The 22,954-nt window shown below is 39.5% G+C and overlaps 2 protein-coding genes across 2 annotated transcripts; both read right to left on the bottom strand.

Annotated features, from left to right (window-relative positions):
• Positions 1 to 12,861: 12,861 nt before the first annotated feature.
• Positions 12,862 to 13,815, bottom strand: LOC133727919 (receptor-like protein 3). The gene has a single exon (XM_062155325.1). The coding sequence runs from the start codon at positions 13,813 to 13,815 to the stop codon at positions 12,862 to 12,864; it is 954 nt and encodes a 317-aa protein (XP_062011309.1).
• Positions 13,816 to 19,637: 5,822 nt separating this feature from the next.
• Positions 19,638 to 22,121, bottom strand: LOC133727902 (uncharacterized). Its single transcript, XM_062155315.1, has one exon. The coding sequence runs from the start codon at positions 22,119 to 22,121 to the stop codon at positions 19,638 to 19,640; it is 2,484 nt and encodes an 827-aa protein (XP_062011299.1).
• Positions 22,122 to 22,954: the final 833 nt, after the last annotated feature.

The following is a 22,954-nucleotide window of genomic DNA, read 5'->3' as shown; positions in this document are numbered from 1 at the left end:
GAGCCCAAAAGTAATTTTGGCAAGATCCTTTAGTGGATTCAGTACAGCGGGCCGATACCTGCGGCCCAAAAATAAGCCTATTCGGGTTTGGGTTACAGCTTTACTCATTCCGTGATCCATAAGGAAAACGAAACCTTATTGGAGTCGGGTAGCGAGGATTGAATAGGAAACTTCAACCAATAATCCTTCTGTGGCAAGGAGCAGTCGAAACCCTAAGTATATATACCAGGTTTCAAGGACAAATTAAGGATCTCTCTCATATCAATCAATCCCAGCGATTACAAAGCCTCCCCGGAGCAAACCTTCAACCTCGTTGAAACCCGGTGACCGCGCGCCAGTCCCAGTCTCTCTAAGAGCCGACTGTCAGCATCACCAGATCAACCCGGCGACCGTACTTCCAGTCCCAGTCTCCCCAGGAACCGACTGCGAGCGCAACCGCCACCGTTACTACCAGCGAAGCAAGGGTAACGCCCTCGCAACCCAGCGAAGCTAAAGTCACGCTTTAGCGCAACCCGTGCTTTCTCCAAACTTCCCAGTGATTGCTCTGCTTAGTCTACAATACTAAGTATCGATTCGGTGACGCGAAGAGATCACACCCAAAGTCCTTATCCGAAAGGCAAAAGTCCTTTTCCGAAAGGCTAGAGAAGAACCCTGTGACGAGGTTGGTGCTCTCCTCGTCCACAGCGCTTGAAGAAGAAGTCAGGTCAAGGGACTATCCCGACGACTGCACCCCACGGTGCTGGCACGCCTGCGCACACGCTCAAAAGAGACAGTTTGCAAGCCAACTGGTTTTGGAGCCAAACAATAATCCCTTGTGATTATGATTTACAAAGCCAATTTATGCCTTGTGGTTGCTATATTCATAATCATCTTCTTTATTTTGGATTTTCATACGCAAGACCTTTTATTTATTCAAATCCTAGATGATTTTTCGTCCCTTGAGTTCCAAATTTTGGTGCAGCATGAGATGAGGATGATGATGACAGGTGGTATATGAGAATATCTCTGGTATTTGAAGATCAATTTTTGGGATTGCAGGGAAACATTAATTTTCTCATTTAATATAATATTAAGTAATTGCATATATAATGGAGAAGTCTCTTTGTGATCGATTTGATGAAGAAGATGAAAGGGGTTGTTGCTGTGGAGCCTTCTTCGTATGCTCTATTTTAGGATCAAGGGCCAGATTTTAGCATCAGAGTCTTATGCAAGACTATGAGAAGCCGCATAAGGTATATACCGTTTATGGGTTTTCAAAATCTTTTCTGGGTTTTGATTAGATCTGTGTATGTAATTGGTTTTTTACCTGGGTTTTCCTAGATTTGGATGTTATGTGATTGTTTTTGCTATTGAGCAATTTGAGCTTATGTAGCTAGATTTGAGTTGAAGAATGAGTAATCGGTTTTGAATAGAGATGATGAAGGAGGAGAAGGGAAGGACGACAAAGGGGAGAAATAGGAGGAAGATTGAGACTTGAACAGAAGAGCAGTTTAAGGAGGAGGAGAAGAAGAGAAACAGAAGGAGAAGAAGTGTGATCAATAAAATATACATTTATTTTAACTGATGGGTTGGAGGGTAAATATAACAAAATTGTTAAATACCACATCATCTGTCAAATTTAAATTTGACCCAAAATTTTTAACATCTTTGTTGGAGATGGTCTAATTAATTGAAATCATGAAGTTCTAAAAACCTCTAAGTCGATAGCAAAAAGCCTAGCACATGGTGTTAGATATTAGGTCATTAGGTACTTGATTTACACAAACAGGTCTGAGTTATAAGTATTTATAAAAATAAAGTAATCATCCTATGGAAATCATGTTTAGCACTTTTCACAGCCCCTAACCAATGAAAAACTTAGTTAAACATAATAAGTAAAAACAAGAAGAATGGGAAGAGGAAGTGGCAGCAAGGCTACGCACCAGAGAGAGATGATGCATTGGATCATTTTATGTGCTTAAAGGTTGCCTTCATCTTTCTTGTTGTGGAGGAAATCCAAATCCTAAAAACATTAGGGTTAGCATGTTTAGATGGAATTTTCCTAGTGGCTCTTGAACTTGATGACTCATTCTAATTATCCACATCGTGCCATTTGTACATATTAAATTTGATTATGAAGCACAAACTCGTCCTTGGGCTTCTTAGTGTGATTTGGACCTCGAGACATAAATTCCAATCAAAACTCATATTCACGCACAGCCTGACCTTGCATTAAATCGGCCATAACTTTCTCTAGAAAAATGATATTCATAAAACAGTAAAAAGCTTTTGTAAACTACATTCGAGGCTTTCTATCAATATAAAAATTGTCATTTGGTTCGTCCTGAGCTGCTCTCAGTGCTCTGTCAAAGTTGATTGATTTTCATAGGCAATTCGCCGATTTTGCCTTTCAATCCCTCTTTTGCTTCTTTTCTTCTTCTTCTTCTTCTTCTTCTTTTTTGATAAATGGGGGCCAAAAGACCTGGAAAACCAACGACTACATATAAGAAATTACAGTCCTAAATCTAGGACTTGCACACAAATCATCAAGCAAAACATTGATTACTTGCAGAGGAGGTTGCCCCATGAAATGCACTCCAAGATCAGCAGCAACACCATCTTTAGAAAACAAATCAGCAACCAAATTTATTTCCTGATAAACATGTAGAATGTCACAACTCAGGAAATGTCCCTGCAAAAATTGACAGCTAGCTGCACAGAATTAACTTAATAGAATGCAAGTCATTAACCCCATTGTTAATCAAATTTACTAAGACCTGAGAATCACACTCAACAATAAGATTCTGACAGTGATTCTCACTAGCAAATTGTAGACCAAGTAAGAGCCCCCAAGCCTCTCCCCGTAAAACAGAGCCATTACCATTATTGCTAGTTGGCAATGATTTTTTTCTTCTTATTTACTTCAAAATACCTGTAAACAAAATAAATAACTAGGAAATACAAAAACGTAACAAACTAAGAAGTAAAAACTATACTTACACGTTGTCCGCCAAGGATGGCCGATTCGTCGTCGTTTTGGAGAAACCGTGCTGTATTCAGTTCGAGTACTTGGTGTACTACGAGACCCGCATCACCGGAAAGCTGAGCTGAAGGGCATTCAGGTCCAAAGATTGTTCTTTTGGTTCGACGTCGATGAGATCAGGGTCGATTTGTCGCCGTCCGATAGTATTTACTTCACCGTTGGGATCATCAACAAGAAGCTCGATGTCGATCAGTTCCAGAATGTTCATTCTTGCCGGGACGGGCTTTCGGGTTCGGGTTCCGGTTCCGGTTCGGGTTCTTTCCTCGGGTCGTTGAAACGGGTCATTCAGGTAGTCACTGCTTTGATTAAAGTTTGAAGCTTTTTGATATTTATGGTTAAATTTGGATCTTTATCTTTCTGGGTTTTGGATTGTTAATATGCATTTTGGATTGATATGCTTCTGCATTGTGAAAATGAATCAAACTTTTCTTTGTGCATGTAAATGTTGAAGCTTATTCGGATATAGTGGATGTAGTTTGCGGTTTGTATGTAGTTTATAAACTGAATTGAGGGGGATTAGGCAATGCAATTTGTAGAATAAAGCTAATGGTGGGTTTGGTTAAATGGTTGAACTCGAGGAATATGAAAGCATGTGTTTCGTACAAAACTCTTCAATCACACTAAAATGAATTCCTTTGACCTTGTTTTAGTTTTTCCATTTACTTCAATAGACTAGCTTAGTCAGTTCTCATATCAAGGAAGCTGTAGGGCATAGCTGAACGATAAGACATTTTGCTCTGTTGGGATCCTTGGCAGAGATGAAAACCAGGTGTTGAATATCTTGTCTTCACACGCAAGGGAAAGACATATTAGAAAGACATTTCACCTTGGCATTTTTGTGTTTCCGGGGAAAGCCTGACAAGTGAAAATGACATTATTATGTGTGATCAAACATTGCTTGCTGTGGCGAATATCTTTTTGAGAAGTTCCCTGTGTATGAACTGTGAAGTACATAGAAGCGAATCGGAAGGTTATCTACTGATGCATTATTACAATTATCCTCCAAACTTAACGGTTACTGAAGTTTTCATAGATATAGTGTACAAACCCTCTTCCCCAATGTCAGACATGTCACCTACTCTAGTTTGCACATCTATCATTGCATTATCATCATCAACTTTGTCTTTGTTCTGAATACAGGGGTCAGCCACTTAAATCTCATCCTCCTTTCTTGTTTAAGTATAGGCTGCATTTTATTTTGAATAAAATTTCTTCAGATTTTCTTCAAATAGTAACTTTCGTTGTAGGATCTTTTACCTTTTATTTTAACTTGTCTTCCTGTGGTTATAGGTGCATGGTCTATGAGACATACCCATTGCTTATCCTCTATATTGATCCTGCGTCAATTAGTCATATATAGGGTTGCCAAAAAGTTCTGGTTGTCCAGTTGTCCATCATTGAGAATGTTCTACTAGTATGCCAAAGTTTTGCATTACATGAGACTTAGTTAGAATTCTGTTGAAGCTTTCTAAATTGCCTTGAAATTGCATTGCATACTTGATGAATTTCTCCCTACTGATATATAACTTGTTTTTGTTCTGTTGTGATTTGCAGCTTCCATCTCCACTGGAAGAAGAGATAAAGATGCTGCTTACTGAGTAGCTGACACCATCACGTGCTTACGGTGTTCGTAGTGGTTGAGCCTCAGAAACCTACAAAGTCCTACTCGACACTTTTAGATTCAGAAGCCTAGACTCACAAGCCGTTGAGTTTGGTTGTAGTAAAATCGAGTGTAATGTACCCTACTGGACATGTTTCATAGTTATTTTCCACATGGGGTATTATTATTAGTCTTACTGGTTGCAACTGCGTAGTTTGTATCGACAGTATTATCATATATGAAGGACTTAATCTTGTATATTGATTGGATGTTGCATGTACACATCAAGGCCCGATCAAGGCTGAAAGGTGAAACTGTGAAAGGTACTTTGATGTTGAATTGCTGCTAATATCACGATGTAGTTGAAGAGTTGGTGAATCGAAGCCCAAAGGTTTTCCTTCTTTTTCTGCAGCTTACCTTATTATATTCAAGTATAGTAAAAGCTGTTGTTATGTTTCTCCAAACCATCAACATCCCTTAAGTAGCAACATGTACAACAGTGCAAAGCAACAATTAAAAACGACGTTATACAGAAAACCATTTCATCAATTGATAATTGCTTTGAAACTCAAGAAAATGTGGATACTTCTGGCCGTGTCAAGACTCAAGATGCAGCTTAAATTATTGGAACTTTGAATCTTTGATAACCTATTCTTTTGGAAGTCGATGTATGAGAGCTAACACTTGAGAATGATTGACTCAGAAGTGTCAGAACTTTGTAACTAATTCTTCTATGTTTATTCTTCTCCTTGAGGAGTTCTTTATATACAATTACATTTGAATACAATAAGAAAGATAATTAATAGTGCTTACAATATAAAACTAAATCCTAATTGATTATGTCCCTTAAGTGCTTCTAACACTCATTACCTTTGAGTTGAATACTTGATTATGTCCCTTAAGTGCTTCTAACACTCATTACCTTTGAGTTGAATACAGCTCATTCCAACACTCCCCCTCAAGTTGGTGCATAGATGTCAATCATGCCCAACTTGTCAAGGGAGCTGTTAAATACTTTTCCTGAAACTGCTTTGGTTAGAATATCTGCTAGCTGCTCTTCTGATTGGACAAACGGAAACCGGATTATTTTTCGGTCCAAATTTTCCTTAATGAAGTGTCGATCTACCTCCACATGCTTTGTACGGTCATGCTGAACAGGATTATGTGCTATTTCCATTGGAGCTTTGTTATCACAATGTAAGTCCATTGACTTCCTACTCTTGAAGCCCAAATCTTTCAACAGATGTCTAATCCATAGTAACTCACAAACTCCATGTGCCATGCCTCTGAACTCTGCTTCAGCACTAGATCTTGCAACCACTTTCTGTTTCTTACATCGCCATGTCACGAGATTACCTCCAACGAAGGTAAAGTATCCCGAAGTAGATCTTCTATCTACCTTTGAACCTGCCCAATCTGCATCAGTATACCCCTCAACTATCAGCTTGTCTTTCTTGGCAAATAACAATCATTTCCCTGGAGCAGCCTTTAGATACCTCAAAATTCGATAAACTGCATTCATGTGGTCTTCACTGGGAGCATGCATAAACTGACTAACCACACTGACTGCGTATGCAATGTCTGGTCTAGTATGAGATAAATATATTAATCTACCAACAAGACATTGATACCTGGACTTATTTGCGAGAACTTGATCTTTCCATTCACCTAGTATGTGATTCATCTCCATGGGTGTATCAGCTGGTTGACAGTCAAGCATTCCAGTATCTGTCAATAAATCAAGGACATATTTTCGTTGGGACAATGAGATCCCTTCTTTTGACCTAGCGACCTCAATTCCCAAGAAATACTTCAGCTTTCCAAGATCTTTCATCTCAAATTCAGTAGCCAAATAATCCTGTAATGCTTTCCTTTCTACTGGATCATCTCCGGTTACCACCATATCATCTACATAGACTATGAGCACTGTCAACTTACCAGCTTTGCGCCTGATGAAGAGAGTATGATCAGAATTACTCTGCCGATAGCCAAATGCTTTCATAGCCTTGGTGAATCTTCCAAACCATGCTCTAGGTGATTGCTTCAGGCCATACAACGACTTCTTTAACCTACACACCTTACCAACCTCTGATAACCTGCACTGACTTCCTGGTGGCATATCCATATAAACTTCTTCTTCTAAATCTCCGTGTAGGAACGCATTCTTCACATCATATTGTTGTAATGGCCAATCATACGTGGCGGCCAAAGACATAAGTATTCTAATGGTATTAATTTTCGCCACCAGAGCAAATGTCTCCTGATAGTCAACTCCATACTTCTGGGTATAGCCTTTTGCTACAAGTCTTGCTTTGTACCTGTCTATGCCCCCATCTGCCTTAAGCTTCACTGTGTATATCCATCTACATCCAACAGTCTTCTTTCCTTGAGGCAACGGTACAATCTCCCAAGTAGCATTCTTCTGAAGTGCTTCCATCTCTTCATTCATTGCCGTCCTCCACTTTGGATCATCCAATGCTTCCTGCACAGTTCTAGGAATAGCCACAGTAGATAATTGATTGATAGTTAGTGCATATGACTCGGACAACCTATGGGTAGACACATGGTTAGCTATTGGATATTTGACTTTTGCCCTAAGCTCAGGCTCATACTGTTTCCTTGGAATTCCCTTGTTGGATCTTTGAGGATATCTAGGTTCAACATGTCTTATAGGAACAGATGAATGATTAGACTCTATGGGATTATACAAAGACACTTCTTGGCAAGGGTTTACCTGTGGGTGAGTTTCCCGGGAAGTATCCTCATGCAATGGTGTAGAATGGGGCAAATCAGCTTCTTCTTCAGTTTGTTCCATTAGTCTGTCTGACTGGTTGAGACAATTTGGTGGGTCTAAAAAACCTTCGGAATCGGCAGGAGCAGCTAGAGTGGAATTTGACGAGGTTGTGCCTTCGTTTGAAGGGTTGAAAAGAACCTGCTGTAGCAATCTTTCTTCCACTTCTTCGATTTTAGAGAAAATATCCTGAGAATTCTCTTCCATATACCTCTTCTCCCCCTGAAGAGAAGGCTCCTGAGCTTTGCCTGTAAAATATGCCTCACCTTCATGAAACGATACATCCAAAGAGACATGGAGAGTCTTCGTCTGAGGATCATAACACCGGTACCCCTTTTTGAACTCTGCATAACCAACAAAGATACATCGCTTGGCACATGGATCAAGTTTGTTCCGTAGAGGTTTAGGAATGTCTACATATGCTACGCACCCAAAGACTCGAGGCTCCAAATTAGGTAAAGTAGGAGCAGAGACCAATCTACATAACTTTTGCTGAGGGGTCTCAAAATCAATTACACTAGAAGGAGTTCGGTTAATGAGATAAGTTGCAGATTTCAATGCTTCGCCCCAATATTCACTAGGTACATTCATTCCAAAGAGAGAGGCACGAATAACCTCTAACAACTGACGATTCTTTCGTTCTGCTAGACCATTTTGCTGTGGAGTATAAGCACAAGAAGTTTGATGGTGAATGCCTTGAGACTGGCAAAACTCTGCCATAGCATTACTTGTATACTCACCCCCCATTATCTGACTGAAGGACCTGAATCTTTCTCTGGTACTGGCTAGAAACCATCTTGTGAAAGGCTTGAAACGCCTGACATAATTCCCACTTATTCTTCATCAACATTACCCATGTCATCCGGGTGCACTCATCAATAAAAGTAACAAAGTATTTAGCACCTGACATAGTAGACTCTGGGAAACAGGGTCTGAAAAAGGAAAAAAAAATGAGTGGATTTGTGGGTGGAGAAACTCAGAAAAAAAAATAAAGTTAAAAAAGAAAGTGGGTATTTTTTTTTTTTTTTTTTTTTTCTCTCTCCCCCTTGTTCGAGAAAGTCCTCTGTTTTTTTTTCTTTTCTCCAGACAAGCTTGCAGCCTTGCACGCCTTCCTCCTTTCTTCAAAATATGCTTCTTCTTCTTCTTCTTCTGTGCTTTCCTTTGTTCTGCCTTTTCTTTCTCACCAACTCTTGCTTTCCCACTTTCTCCTTCTTCCCTCTCTCTGCTTTATGTTGAGAAGTGCTGGTTTGCAGGTGGGTGGCTGGTGTCCGGCGGATCGTTGCAGTTGGAGGCGCGGGCTGTGGGGCTTCGTGGCCGGGAGGATGAGAAATTGGGAGTTTGTGCAGGTGCACAGGCGGTGCTAGCTTCGGGTTTTGATGGAGGTGCTGCAGTGGAGCTTTTTTTTTCGATTCGATTCTGTTTAGAATTATTTTGGTGTTTTGGTAGTTTGTGTTTGCAGCGGAATGGGATGGAAATTTGATATTCGGTATTCGATATTTGGAATTCGGAATTAGGGATTCAAGGAGAATTTTCGTATGATTTAGGATCGAATTGCTCTGATACCATGTCAGAACTTTGTAACTAATTCTTCTATGTTTATTCTTCTCCTTGAGGAGTTCTTTATATACAATTACATTTGAATACAATAAGAAAGATAATTAATAGTGCTTACAATATAAAACTAAATCCTAATTGATTATGTCCCTTAAGTGCTTCTAACACTCATTACCTTTGAGTTGAATACTTGATTATGTCCCTTAATTGCTTCTAACACTCATTACCTTTGAGTTGAATACAGCTCATTCCAACAAGAAGATCAAGCAAAGCTTCGGATTGAGTTGTTCCTTCCCTCAGGTAATACTAATCAGTCTCACTATCTTCTTAGATTTAAATCGGTACCGATTGTTGTTAGTTTCCTGCAGCTGTGATTGTTTGCTTTCATTACTTCATGCATGGTCGCTGCTAGCTAGGTTTGAGCATAGCTGTGGTGATTTGAATGTGTGATGTATTCATAATTTGCTTATTCTTCACGCATGTTGTTGCTTTCGAGCATGGTTCTGACACTTCAAGAATTTGCAGTCTTGCACAGCTAAATTTCTGGGAATATTTATAAAAATAAAAAATAAAAAAAAGTACCTGAGCAGAAAGGTGTGAGAATATGCTTTTGTTAATTTCGTTTTAACTTAGAGAATAGCCTGAAAAAATAATGAAGACAGAATTTTATGCGAACATGTTCTCACATCAGCCAACAAATTAAATACTGAAAACGTAGTTAAACCTTCCCGATCATCATCCTGGTCATACGGGCTGCTATAATCACAGAGTAGAGCCTATGAACTTTTGAAGGATTCATGTCTTCTTAAAAATCAAAGGACTCCCCAGAGTCCTAGAATGATCTCAAGCGCAAGATACATAAAACTATGGAATTTGATTTTGCTGTCAGCAATGAGGTTGAGTGCCAAATTACTAGGAAGAGTCCCAAGCTCACTGGGAATTGGGCCTGGGAATTTATTGGAATTCAGATTTACCTTTAGCTTTTGCTCTTAGGTAAACCATATAGGCATTTGAGGGTGAGCTCAGAGCGACTCAAATGCGAAAATCAAAGAGTTTGGAATCCATCTAAATCAGCCATGGCAAGATCTGCTGGAACTTCCTGCCCTAGAAAACTAGATCCAAAGGATAGGAAAATGAGACTTTCACAATGCATTTTATTATCAATAGATGGCAGCTATTTTCTGAGCCTACTCTGTGTATGCATTATTATCATCATGTAGAGGCTATCTTGTACATATTCTAGGAGTTGGAAATATGCTCATATCTATGAAACATCACACAATGGAATTTGATACTCATTGTCCACTTGAATGGTTGCTAAAATGTTGATGATGTTGTCAAAGAATTGTTAGAAATTGGCAAAAACCCTCCATTATTAGGGACTTTACCATATCATACTCGAGAATTAAAATCTATTGTTGCCATTGTTATAAGATCTAACCAAAGCGCACCAAAATCACTTCAGTAGTTGAACCTCAGTACAGGGGAAGCAACTTAAATTGACTAGTATGGCGTTAATCTAAAGGCATGCAGAATTTATTTCCATCAATTGACCTTATAAGTTGTGTAACGGGTAGTCTTTTGAGTCTTAATTTGTTGCCTTCATCAGTTACTATAGATGCTTAATAAAGTCAACTCATTTTGCAGAGTTCGGCTTCTCTTCAGGCAATGCTATTCCATCAAATTTTCAACAACAGAGATGAATTACATGAAGACATTATCATGAAAACTTTCCCTCAGGTACGCAATACCTGGTTTTATACTTTGCTTCTGATTCATGCATGCTGTTAGTTTTGAGCATGGCTGTGACGGTTTATAAGTGTTACACTTCTGGGATGCCTTGGAAGATTATTCCATGAATTTGTTGCCTTCATATACCATATACATATGATGAATCAGTAGTGTGTACCTTTCTTTTTAATAAATAAAGGATTAGTCATTTTCAAAAAAATAAAATAAAAGATTAGTCGATATTTGTTTCTCTATGACAGTCGATTTACCCACCCACATTCCTGAAGGAAAGAGGGTCATCACAACCGGGAATGCACCGGCAGCACCGCCCGTCTCTCCATTTAAATTTATTAATAAAATGAAAAAATAAATACAAAAAGGAGAAGGGGGACCAAACCAAAACCTTCCCCAGCAAGAGTAGCTACTAGAATTTGTCGCAAAACCAGGAGTATTAAGAAGACTCAAACTGAAAAGTACAATATGAGTACAATCTAACTTCTAAAATGGTCCTCTCTTCATTATGTCTATACGCTTTGCTATCATCACATGGAACTTGACTTGTACATTACCCAGGAATTGGTAGTATACATACCTCCACTTCTTCCTAAGCAATAAAGAACCGCAGACTCCCCAAAATCCTACGATAAAGCCAAGTGCAGCAGAAACATAAAACCATGGTATTGTTTGAGCCCAAAAGTAATTTTGGCAATATCCTTTAGTGGATCTAGCACAGCGGGCCGATACCTGCGGCCCAAAAATAAGCCTACTAGGGTTTGGGTTATAGCTTCGCCCATTCCGGAATCCATAAGGAAAACGAAACCTTATTGGAGTCAAGTAGCGGAGATTGACTAGGAAACTTCAATCAATAGTCCTTCTACAACAAGGAACAGTCGAAACCCTAGGTATATATACCAGGTTTCAAGGAAGAAGAAAGGACCTCTCTCATATCAATCAATCCTAGCGATTACAAAGCCTCCCCGGAGCAAACCTTCAACCTTGTTGAAACCCGGTGACCGTGCGCCAGTCCTAGTCTCTCCAAGAGCCGACTGTCAGCATCACCAGACCAACCCGGCGACCGTACTTCCAGTCCCAGTCTCCCAGCGAGCCGACTGCGAGCGCAACCGCCACCGTTACTGCCAGCGAAGCAAGGGTAACGCCCTCGCAACCCAGCGAAGCTAAAGTCACGCTTTAGCGCAACCCGTGCTTTCTCCAAACTTCCCAGTGATTGCTCTGCTTAGTCTACAATACTAAGTATCGATTCCGTGAATGCAAGAGACCACAACCAAAGTCCTTTTCCGAAAGGCAAAAGTCCTTTTCCGAAAGGCTAGAGAAGAACCCTGTGACGAGGTTGGTGCTCTCCTCGTCCACAGCGCTTGAAGAAGAAGTCAGGTCAAGGGACTACCCCAACGACTGCACCCCGCGGTGCTGGCACGCCTGCGCAATCACTCGCTCAAAAGAGACAGTTTGCAAGCCAACTGGTTTTGGAGCCAAACAGGTATTTTATGCTCCATATCTGCAACTTGGTTATTCTGATCATTTGCATCAGTGCCCTTAGTTTTCCGACACTCATGTGTAAGTGGGGCACCACAAAGTTTTGAATTCCATTTAAATGCAGAGGCATCGAAACTTTGGAGCTGAGTGCTTGTTGGTACTGGCCCTTGGAGATTATTGTATGAGACATTAAAACTTGATAAGAAATGAAGACTTGCGATGGATGCTGGAATTTTTCGAGACAAATGGTTCATGGAGCGAGAGATCCAATACCTCCACATCCTTGAGGTAAGATAACTGGTCTGGAATATTACCAATTAAAGAGGTTGTTGTTGCCAAGATCCAACACTTTGAGGAGCTGCAATTGGCCAATTTCAATAGGTATGTTCCCATGTATGTTATTGTTTTCTAGGAATATAAATGGGGTATAAAATATATAATTGTACTGTAAAGTTATTTTTTCGCATGTTCAATAGAAGTACGATCTAGTTAAGCTGCAGTTTGTTCAGATACTAACATAGGTAGTGTGCACAATTCCTTTGGAAATTCTCCAGAAAGTTGGTTGAATTGCATGTTTATAGAATGCAGCCTTGGAAGAGTCCCCAGCCAACTTGGAATTGAGTCAGTGATTCTGTTGTGATTCATATCCAAGACCTGTAACTTTTTGAGCTTCTATAGCCATGAAGGAATTTTACCACCAAGGTTACATGAACTCAAATCTAAAACTCGAAGATTTTGAAATCCATTAAAATCCACCATTTCAACATCATTCGGCAGTTTGTCACCTAAAAAACTAGATGCCAAGGAAAGGACTACGAGACGTTTGCAACCCATCAGTATCTTCATTGCCCCTATCACATTGGTCAAACGTTTGTTCCAACCAAGTGAGAGGAAGGACAAGTATTTCAAGGAAAGAATTTCAGGGTGTATTTGAACCTCTAGATTATTATAGCTCAGTCGAATTGCTTTCAAGGACTTGCATGAGTATAGGCTTCTTGGCAAGATACCAGAGAAGTTATTTTTTCGCATGTCAAGTTTACTAAGTTGACCAAGCCTGGAGAAATTGAGCATGGAAATATCGCCTTCAAAGTTGTTGGATCCCATACGAAGTTCTACAAGGTTCGTGCAATTCATCAAAGATAGGGGAAATGAACTTTCAAGAAAGTTGAAATCTAAGAGTATGTCTTTTAACTTGGAGAGCTTCCCAATATGGAGAGGGAGGATGGCAGTAAATTTGTTATAGTAGAGGTCAAGGATTGTGAGGTTAGTTAGGTTGACAATTTCATCATTAATGGCTCCAGATAATGAATTCCGAGCTAGTGAAATGTCTTCAAGTGCAGTAGCACTATAGATTTCTTCTGGAAGTAATCCTGAGAGGTAATTGTAACCAGCACGAAAAATTTGCAGTTTGGAACACTTCCCGAGTCCACGAGGAATACTACCATTGAAATTATTGAAGGAAAAATCCAATCGTCGTAACAAGGAAGAAAAACGAAGACAAATAGAGGATGGGATCGAACCAGAAAAGGTGTTGTTGCTAACATTGAAACTAGTCAAATTCCAAGCTTGTTGGAAGAATGACGTTGAAATTGCACCGTGGAAGTCATTGCTGGAAAAATCCGCCATCCGGATATGACTGGATAGGGGAGAAAATGGCAACTCTTCAAAGAGAAGGTTACAGCTCAAATCTAGGATTTCGAGATCATTCAAGGACAAGAAGAGTCCAGTTTGATCTAGAGAACCTGAAAGGGAATTATGTGAGAGATTCAAGTGAGTGAGGGGTGTGAGATTTGCAAGTGATGATAAGGGAAAAATACCTCCTTTTAGTTTGAGCCCTTTGGAGGTTTAAATACTAGATGGAACAGGTATTGATAAAATATTTTATCTCAATGAAATTAACCAAAGAAAGTACGATACACGACACGAAGATTTGCTAACGCAGTGTAAACCTCTCCACTGAGAAAACTTCACTGCGTGACTTTTAACGTAGCCAACACGAAAAACAATCCAATATTAAACACAAGAGTTTACAGAACACAAGTAGTGTTGTTCATAACAAACACTTTCTCTTAGCAACCAATGCTAACTTGATTTACAACCGTTCTAACTCTTAATTCAACATTCTAGGCAATCAATCTTCAACCTTCCTTTCTCTCAAATGAATCACTGATCTTGAGAGTGAGTATGAATGATTATGCAATATCACACATGAAACAAGTAAAGAGGGTTTTTAGAAAACGATTTGAACAAACCAAGTAGTTCAATAGAAAACAATTTATGCCGTCAAAAAAAACCCCCACTCAAACTTTAGTTTTGAAACCTTTTTATAAGGGAGAAGAACTCCCCCTCAATCAAATCTTTTCTTAATAATTAATTAAGATAAACATGGAAAGGTTTAAAACAGTTTTTGAATATGCAATCAACATTTTCCTAAACAAGATCTCAAATTGATATGCATGTTAAAAACCACTTTAATGCAAAGAGATTATTGACTCAATACAACTGATATGCATATCAATTTATACCAACTGATATGGAATGAATACACATTAAACTCAAGATCAGTGACTCGATTTGGCTTGATCTGTTCTTCAAGATCCGATCTTGTAATCTTTCTCTTTTCTTGAAGCTCCGGTTTCCTTGTCGTAATGGGAAATCATTTGTTGAATGGCAATGGGCCAATATACTTACAATCTCCCCCTTTGGGCATTCCCATTCAACACATGATTTTTCCATCTTTTTGTCCTGCATGTTAGTTTTCACAGATAAACACTAATTACTAAACAAAGGGTGCTACTTGGATTAAGGAATCAGTTTCCATCCTTTTCCAGATCCAAGTTGCCAAAACAAAACAATATTATCTAATAATAGCAAGCATCCAACAACAAATAGTCTGTGCTTATGCACTTACAACCCAACAAGAAAAAATAAACATTGTTTGATAGAAATTAAACTGCAGAAAACATAAATAGCAGAAAAATTAAAAGAGTTGTTACTTCTCCCCCTTTAAATGGGAAGGCACGTCAAATTCCTCACAAAGCCTGGTGACGTTGTCTAGAAACTCCTCTTCATCCATGGAATCCGAGCTCTCCTCCGGTGCAACAGGCTCCTGCATGGCGTTGGAAGGACGGGGAGCGTCAAACCCGGGAGGGTGGCGCTGCATGTTCCGGATCTCCTGTGTGAGGGTGGTCAGAGCATGACGAGTACGAACCAGAAGAGAATGCATGTCGTCCATGTCCGTCGTGAGACAAGCAATTCGCCAGTCAGCCACCAAGATCTGGTCACGGAGAGTCTCCAGAGAGACAGGAGGAGGAGCAGCAGAAGATGTATTTGAAGAGGATGGGCGAGGAGGAGGACTCCGACTGCGTACACGCTGCATGCTGGGATGGAGAATCCCGGCTCTGGCAGCGGCCTGACGGCCTTCTTCTGGAGGAGGCAGGCGGCGATGTCCTCCAAGTCGAGTGGTTTGTTTTGTGCGAACCATGGTGAGAGAAACCAGGTAGTGAATGAACCTGCACACAGAGACAACCAAGAATAAAATCCGAGGGAGACAAGAGAGGCTATATATTGATGAGTTAGGTTTAGGGAAAACCAAGGAACACACCGATTGGGATAGCGTCTCAATTGAAGAGAGAAGTTATGACAATTTATTTTTCCTAGATATACGCATGCAGAGAACGTCTCCCCCTCAACTTAGGCATAATCATTATGGAAATTAAGAGCAGCCAGAGGGCAAGCAAGGAAAGGAAACGAAGAGTCAAAAATATGCCCATAATCTGCAATTATATCACATGATCGTTTCCTTTGCTAAGTATCAAGGCAATGAATGCATTTGTCATATTGAAGAGAGAAAATATAGCATAGTTCAATCACAGAAAGCACAAATCACGTAGTGAAAGGAACCTAGTTCAGAGCACGAAGCATGATGTATTCTATCAACAAAAAGAATTGGTACTCATATTCAGACCATAGGGAATAAGGCTGTGATAAAAGTGAGTATAACCAGTATGTGGGGCTTAGAAATAAGTTTAATGACAGAGAGAAGGAGTGAAGTAGGAAAACTAACCATGTACACCAAGCTCATGATATTTCCTTGAGAAGGAGTAGGAAACATTGTTCCCAAGCACGGATTTGATTTGAGTCATTGATTGCTTTTATTTTGTGACAATTTGAACTCATGTAACAAGAATCTTCTCAGCAACTCCCAGAACAGATGTTCTTAGGGTACTAAACATAACAAGGATGCTCCATGGAGAGAGTCTCGAGTAGTTGTCAGCAATATTTTATTTTACGTGCAAAGATCACTCACCAACTCGTTTCTTGCAAACCTTAGAAAGTTCACCACAACTAAGGCCTGATTACTCGGAGAGATAGGATATAGTTATCCATTCTCGTTTCTTACAAACCCTAGAAAGTTCACCACAACTAGGACCTGATTACTTTGAGAAGAGGGAATGAATCATTTGAGCATTTTAAGCAGTTCCTCTACTTCACCGAATCTCTTTTGACAGGAAACACAAAGCATGCCCCCACATAGGCTATAAGTGAAGGTGCATAGTAAGGTTACGTGATTCAGTGACTAAACATGAGTACACAATTTTATTTGTCCAGAATAAGGCATGACAACAAAGTGTAGCTGAAAATATGTACAATTCACTAGTGATTGTGGTCAAGGGATACTAGGATCAAAATTTTCTCAATCAATAGTGGACAGTCATTCTTGTGCATCAATGTTTAGAACATATCCCTAGTGCATTTCTCAACATCTCAAACCTAGCAATGTCAAGAGGCTTAGTAAACAAATCAGCAAGTTGATTCTCAGTGGGTACAAAGCTTAACTCAAGTATGTTTTGTTCAACCAAATCCCTAATAAAATGATATCGAAGATCAATGTGCTTTGTTCGAGAGTGTTGAACAGGATTCTTGGTGATGTTGATAGCACTAGTGTTGTCACAAAAGATAGACAACTTACCTTGAGGGATGCCATAATCATGAAACATTTGCTTCATCCAAAGCATTTGCGTGCAACAACTCCCAGCTGCAACATACTCAGCTTCTGCAGTAGAAAGAGAGATGCAATTTTGTTTCTTGCTGTGCCAGGCAACCAGATTGTTGCCTATGAAGAAACATCCCCCTGAAGTGCTTTTTCTGTCCTTTAAGTTTCCTCCCCAGTCAGCGTCAGAATATCCTGCAATTTCTACGTTAGTGTCAAAGGTATAGAAAATGCCACAGTCAATTGTACCTGAGATATATCTGATGATTCTTTTGACAGCTTCCATGTGTGATTCTTTAGGGTTAGCTTGAAAGCGAGCACACACTCCCACACTGTAAGAGATGTCAGGTCTGCTGGCAGTGAGATAGAGCAAACTCCCGATCATACTTCGATAGAGAGTAGGATCAACTGATTTTCCTTCATGATCTTCGCTCAACTTGGCAGTTGTACTCATGGGATTGGTCACTGTCTTCTTGGAAGCAAGACCGAATTTCTTGATCAGGTTCTCAGCGTATTTTGATTGAGAGAGAAACAAACCTGTGTCTATCTGCTTTACTTGCAATCCAAGAAAAAATGTTAGTTCACCACACATGCTCATTTCAAATTCACTTTCCATGACAGATTGAAATTCTTTGACAAGATATTTAGAGGTGGAACCAAACACAATGTCATCAACATACACTTGGGCAATGATAATGTCATTTTTGGTTCGTTTCACAAACAATGTTTTATCTATGGATCCTCTAGTATACCCTTTTCCCACAAGATGAGTGGATAGCCTCTCATACCAGGCTCGAGGAGCCTGCTTTAGCCCATACAGGGCTTTCTTGAGCCGGTAGACATGATCTAAGTTGTGTGGATCTTGAAAACCGGGGGGCTGTTCTACATAAACTTCCTCTTGAAGAAATCCATTCAGAAAGGCAGTTTTGACATCCATTTGAAACAATTTGAACCGGAGATGACAAGCAATGGATAGGAGTAATCTAACAGATTCCAACCTAGCTACAGGAGCAAATGTCTCGTCAAAGTCAAGTCCTTCAACCTGTGAATATCCCTGAGCAACTAGTCTGGCTTTATTCCTAATCACGTTTCCTTTTTCATCACTTTTATTTCTGAAAATCCACTTAGTTCCTATAACATTGCACTTACTAGGTCGTGGTACTAGGTACCATACATCATTCCTAGTAAACTGATTCAGTTCATCCTGCATAGCGCTAATCCAGTTATCATCCAACAAAGCTGCTTTAATATTTTTTGGTTCAACGATGGACACAAAACCAAAATGAGATATAATGTTCATGCTTACCAAATTTTCGGTAATAAAACACAGTAATACATTTTCTTCACTTACCTCGGAGGAACTTACCTGAACTGCAGCCTTTCTCCTTGTTATCGGACTATCTGTTAGATTGCCGATGATATCTTGAGTGGAGTGGTCTTTTTGAACTTGCTTGAACCCTCTTCTTTGGGTGGGAGCTGGTTCAAAAATGTTGTCATGGATTTCCTCTTCCTCTTCCTCAGATGATGTTTCAGTATTCTGTGATGGTGTGACCGAGAAGGGTGAGGTATCTGCAAATGTTACGTCCTGTTTCACACATTGATCATCAATAGAAACATTAATGGATTCCATCACAACACGAGTTCTTTTATTGTAAACCCTATACGCTCTACTGTTCAGAGAATACCCCAAGAACACCCCATCATCACTTCTAGCATCAAACTTACCGAGGTACTCTCTATCTCGTAGAATGTAGCAAGGACTGCCAAACACATGAAAGTGTCCAACATTTGGCTTCTTACCTTTCCACAGCTCGTAGGCAGTTTGATCAGTACCTGGTCTGAGGAATACTCTATTTATTGTATAGCAAGCAGTGCTAATCGCCTCAGCCCAAAAGTTTGTGCTTAAACCTGCAGCATGTAGCATTACTCGAGCCATGTCTAGCAATACCCTATTTTTCCTTTCCACTATCCCATTTTGTTGAGGAGTGATTGGAGCTGAGAACTCATGTGACACACCAAGCTCATGACAGTAGTTAGAAAAAGAGGCATTTTTAAATTCAGTTCCATTATCTGATCTTATTCTCACTAAGCAGTTATTAGATGACTGTTTCTCAATGATTAATTTTTGACTCAAATTCTTAAAGGACTCAAACGTTTCAGTTTTGTCTTTTAAGAAGTTTACCCAGATGTATCTTGAGAAATCATCCACAACCACTAGTATGTAGCTCTTACCTCCAAGACTTTCAGATTGAGCTGGTCCCATGAGATCCATGTGTAATAGCTCCAATACTTGTGTGGTTGTTGCAGAATTTATCACTCTGTGAGGTGCCTTAGTTTGCTTTCCCACCTTGCAGTATCCACACATCTTGTCAATTTTACCTTTTAAATTTGGCAAGCCTCGGACACATTGTTTGGAAGATAATTTCAGCAAGTCCTGATAGTTGACATGTCCCATCTATCTGTGCCAAATTTCAAAGGTTTCCTCTGTGGATTTAACAGACAAACAAGACTGCAAACTAGAAGATTCATTAGCTTGAATGTGGTAACAGTTATCGACAGATCTCTTACCTCCCATGATACTTTCTCCTTTCTGATTTAGGACCAAACATCTCTGTTTGTTAAACCAGACATCTTCATAGTCGTCAGCCAAATGGCTGACGCTAATCAGATTTGCAGTTAATCCTTCAACGAATAACACATTTTTAAGGTTAGGTATACCTGGAGTGTTTACTGTACCTCGAGCTAGAATGTTAGCTTTCCTCCCATCTCCAAACGTGACTGATCCAGTGGTATTTTCATCCTCAAATGAAGTAAACCAGGTTTTGTCTCCAGTCATGTGTCTTGAGCAACCACTGTCTACATACCAAAAATCTCGTCGCTTGTCTGCTAATGCAGTTAAAGCTACTAAACAAGTTGCCTCAATGTGAGAGCGTTGATGAGTTTGGCTAGCACAAACAAAAAGACATGTATCATCAGTTTCATTAACAAGGGACCTATGATTTTTGCTTTCAATTTTTCTGGTCCAGACATCTTTTCTTCTTTCAGCTTGAGGATTCTTCTTAGAAACAATTTCAGTTAATTTGTTAATAAGTTCCTTTTGTTCTTTAAGCTCAACCTGTAGGGTTTCAACAGTACATTTTTCTTGAGAGAATTTTAAGTTTGAAAACCGTTCATTACATCTAGGTCTGATATGGCCAATCTTACCACAGTGATGACAAGTAGGAATAAAGGTTCTAGGGTTTGCGTACCTGGGTTGACCAGTGGGGGATTCTTGGTCAAGTTTTACCTGAAGGTGTTGGTTTGAATTACCTTCCTTTATATTATTGACATGATCATCAATGGAGACATCTTTCTGCTCTACAGATGGTTTTGAGGCTCGTACGAAATTGGTGCTTTTGGAATTTTCTCCAGTGTATCCTAGCCCACATGTATCATGAGGAGCTTTTCCTGATCCGAGCAACTTGGACATGGAAGTGGAACTGATATTGAACTTGATGTATATTTCTTGAGTTAATTTTAACTCGTGTTGAAGAGACTCATTTTTCGCCAACAATTCCAAGTTCAAGGCTCTTTGTCCTTTAACATCCAGCTCTAGTAGTTTGATCCTGTTGAGAAACTCATTCTTTTCAGTCTTCCACGTCAGTATCTCTTGGTCACTTTGTGGATCTGCTGATTCACTCAAGAATTTGCTTTTCTCCAACTTCCATGCAGATTGTGAGGATTCGAATAGATGCTCCACCTTTTCTTTTTCAGTTCTCAGGAAGTCTACTTCTTTTTCCAAGCTCAAGTTTCTAATCAGAGTAGCCTTTGAAGCTTTGTAGAGTTGTTTGCAGCGGACATTTGTTTCATCATCATCAGAGAAATACTTGTCACTTTCAGAATCAGGCAACAGTGATGATACAAGGGCCACATTTTCAATTTCTTGAGATTCATCATCACTCCAAGTTGAAAGGAGAGACTTGTTGTTGCTGTTTCCAAGCTTCCTATTTCCACAGTCAGTAGATATATGACCAAAACCACCACATTCATAGCACTTTGGTTTTCCTGATTGATTTCCTTTGAAGCTTCCTCTTCCACTCTTACCATTGTAGTCATTGTTGCTACCACTGCCAGTATAGTTATTCCTTCTGGGAGCACTTGCGTTTTTAGAGGAGTTCTTGCTTTTGAGAAATTTTTTGAATTCCTTTGTCAGTAGAGCTAGGTCCAGCGATTCTTCTTCCTCTTCAATTTCTTTCACAGCTTTGAAAGCTACACCCTTGTTTTTCTTCTCAGGTTTTAACCTCATCTCATAGGTTTTCAAATTTCCGATGAGCTCATCAAGTGGATAATCATCTATATCAAAAGAGTCCTCTATGCTAGTGACTTTTGAGTGAAATTTTTCTGGCAGAGCCCTGAGTATCTTTTTGACTATTTTATCTTCATCAAAAGGTGCTCCTAGACTGCGACACTGACCGGAAATCTTAAGAATTCTACCATGGAAGTCGTCCACGGTTTCATCATCTGCCATGGTCATGGTTTCGAATTCAAAAATCAGTGCTTGCAGTTTCTGTGCACGTACCTTTTTATTTCCTTCGTAGGTAGTCTGTAGGAGATCCCATGCCTGCTTGGCAGTATCACAATGACTTATCCTCAGTTTTTCTCGCTCCGATAGGGCTGTGAAGATGCTGTTCTTAGCCTTGAAATCTGCTTGCAAGTCACGAACTTCTTCCTCAGTCCAGTCCTTCCTTGGTTTGGGAGTGGCAGTGGAAGAGCCTTCTTCTTTTGCTTTTGCCATAGGTACATTCCAGCCATTTTCTACGATGTTCCACACGTGTTCATCTTGAGCATAGAGGTATGACTTCATGTAAATCTTCCATTGAGTATATTTTTCACATCCACCTTCGAACCATGGAGGACTATTTATAGATCCCCCAGCAGCCCTATCACGTGAATGTTCCATCTTTCCTGGGATCTCTAGAGAGTTCTAGAACCCGCTCTGATGCCAATTTTAAATACTAGATGGAACAGGTATTGATAAAATATTTTATCTCAATGAAATTAACCAAAGAAAGTACGATACACGACACGAAGATTTGCTAACGCAGTGTAAACCTCTCCACTGAGAAAACTTCACTGCGTGGCTTTTAACGTAGCCAACACGAAAAACAATCCAATATTAAACACAAGAGTTTACAGAACACAAGTAGTGTTGTTCATAACAAACACTTTCTCTTAGCAACCAATGCTAACTTGATTTACAACCGTTCTAACTCTTAATTCAACATTCTAGGCAATCAATCTTCAACCTTCCTTTCTCTCAAATGAATCACTGATCTTGAGAGTTAGTATGAATGATTATGCAATATCACACATGAAACAAGTAAAGAGGGTTTTTAGAAAACGATTTGAACAAACCAAGTAGTTCAATAGAAAACAATTTATGCCGTCAAAAAAAACCCCCACTCAAACTTTAGTTTTGAAACCTTTTTATAAGGGAGAAGAACTCCCCCTCAATCAAATCTTTTCTTAATAATTAATTAAGATAAACATGGAAAGGTTTAAAACAGTTTTTGAATATGCAATCGACATTTTCCTAAACAAGATCTCAAATTGATATGCATGTTAAAAACCACTTTAATGCAAAGAGATTATTGACTCAATACAACCGATATGCATATCAATTTATACCAACTGATATGGAATGAATACACATTAAACTCAAGATCAGTGACTCGATTTGGCTTGATCTGTTCTTCAAGATCCGATCTTGTAATCTTTCTCTTTTCTTGAAGC

Source organism: Rosa rugosa, chromosome 2, assembly GCF_958449725.1.
Source record: "Rosa rugosa chromosome 2, drRosRugo1.1, whole genome shotgun sequence".
In the NCBI taxonomy this organism is placed as follows: Eukaryota; Viridiplantae; Streptophyta; class Magnoliopsida; order Rosales; family Rosaceae; genus Rosa; species Rosa rugosa.
Note: the sequence above shows the minus strand (reverse complement) of the source record. Positions and strands in the feature narration are given on the sequence as shown.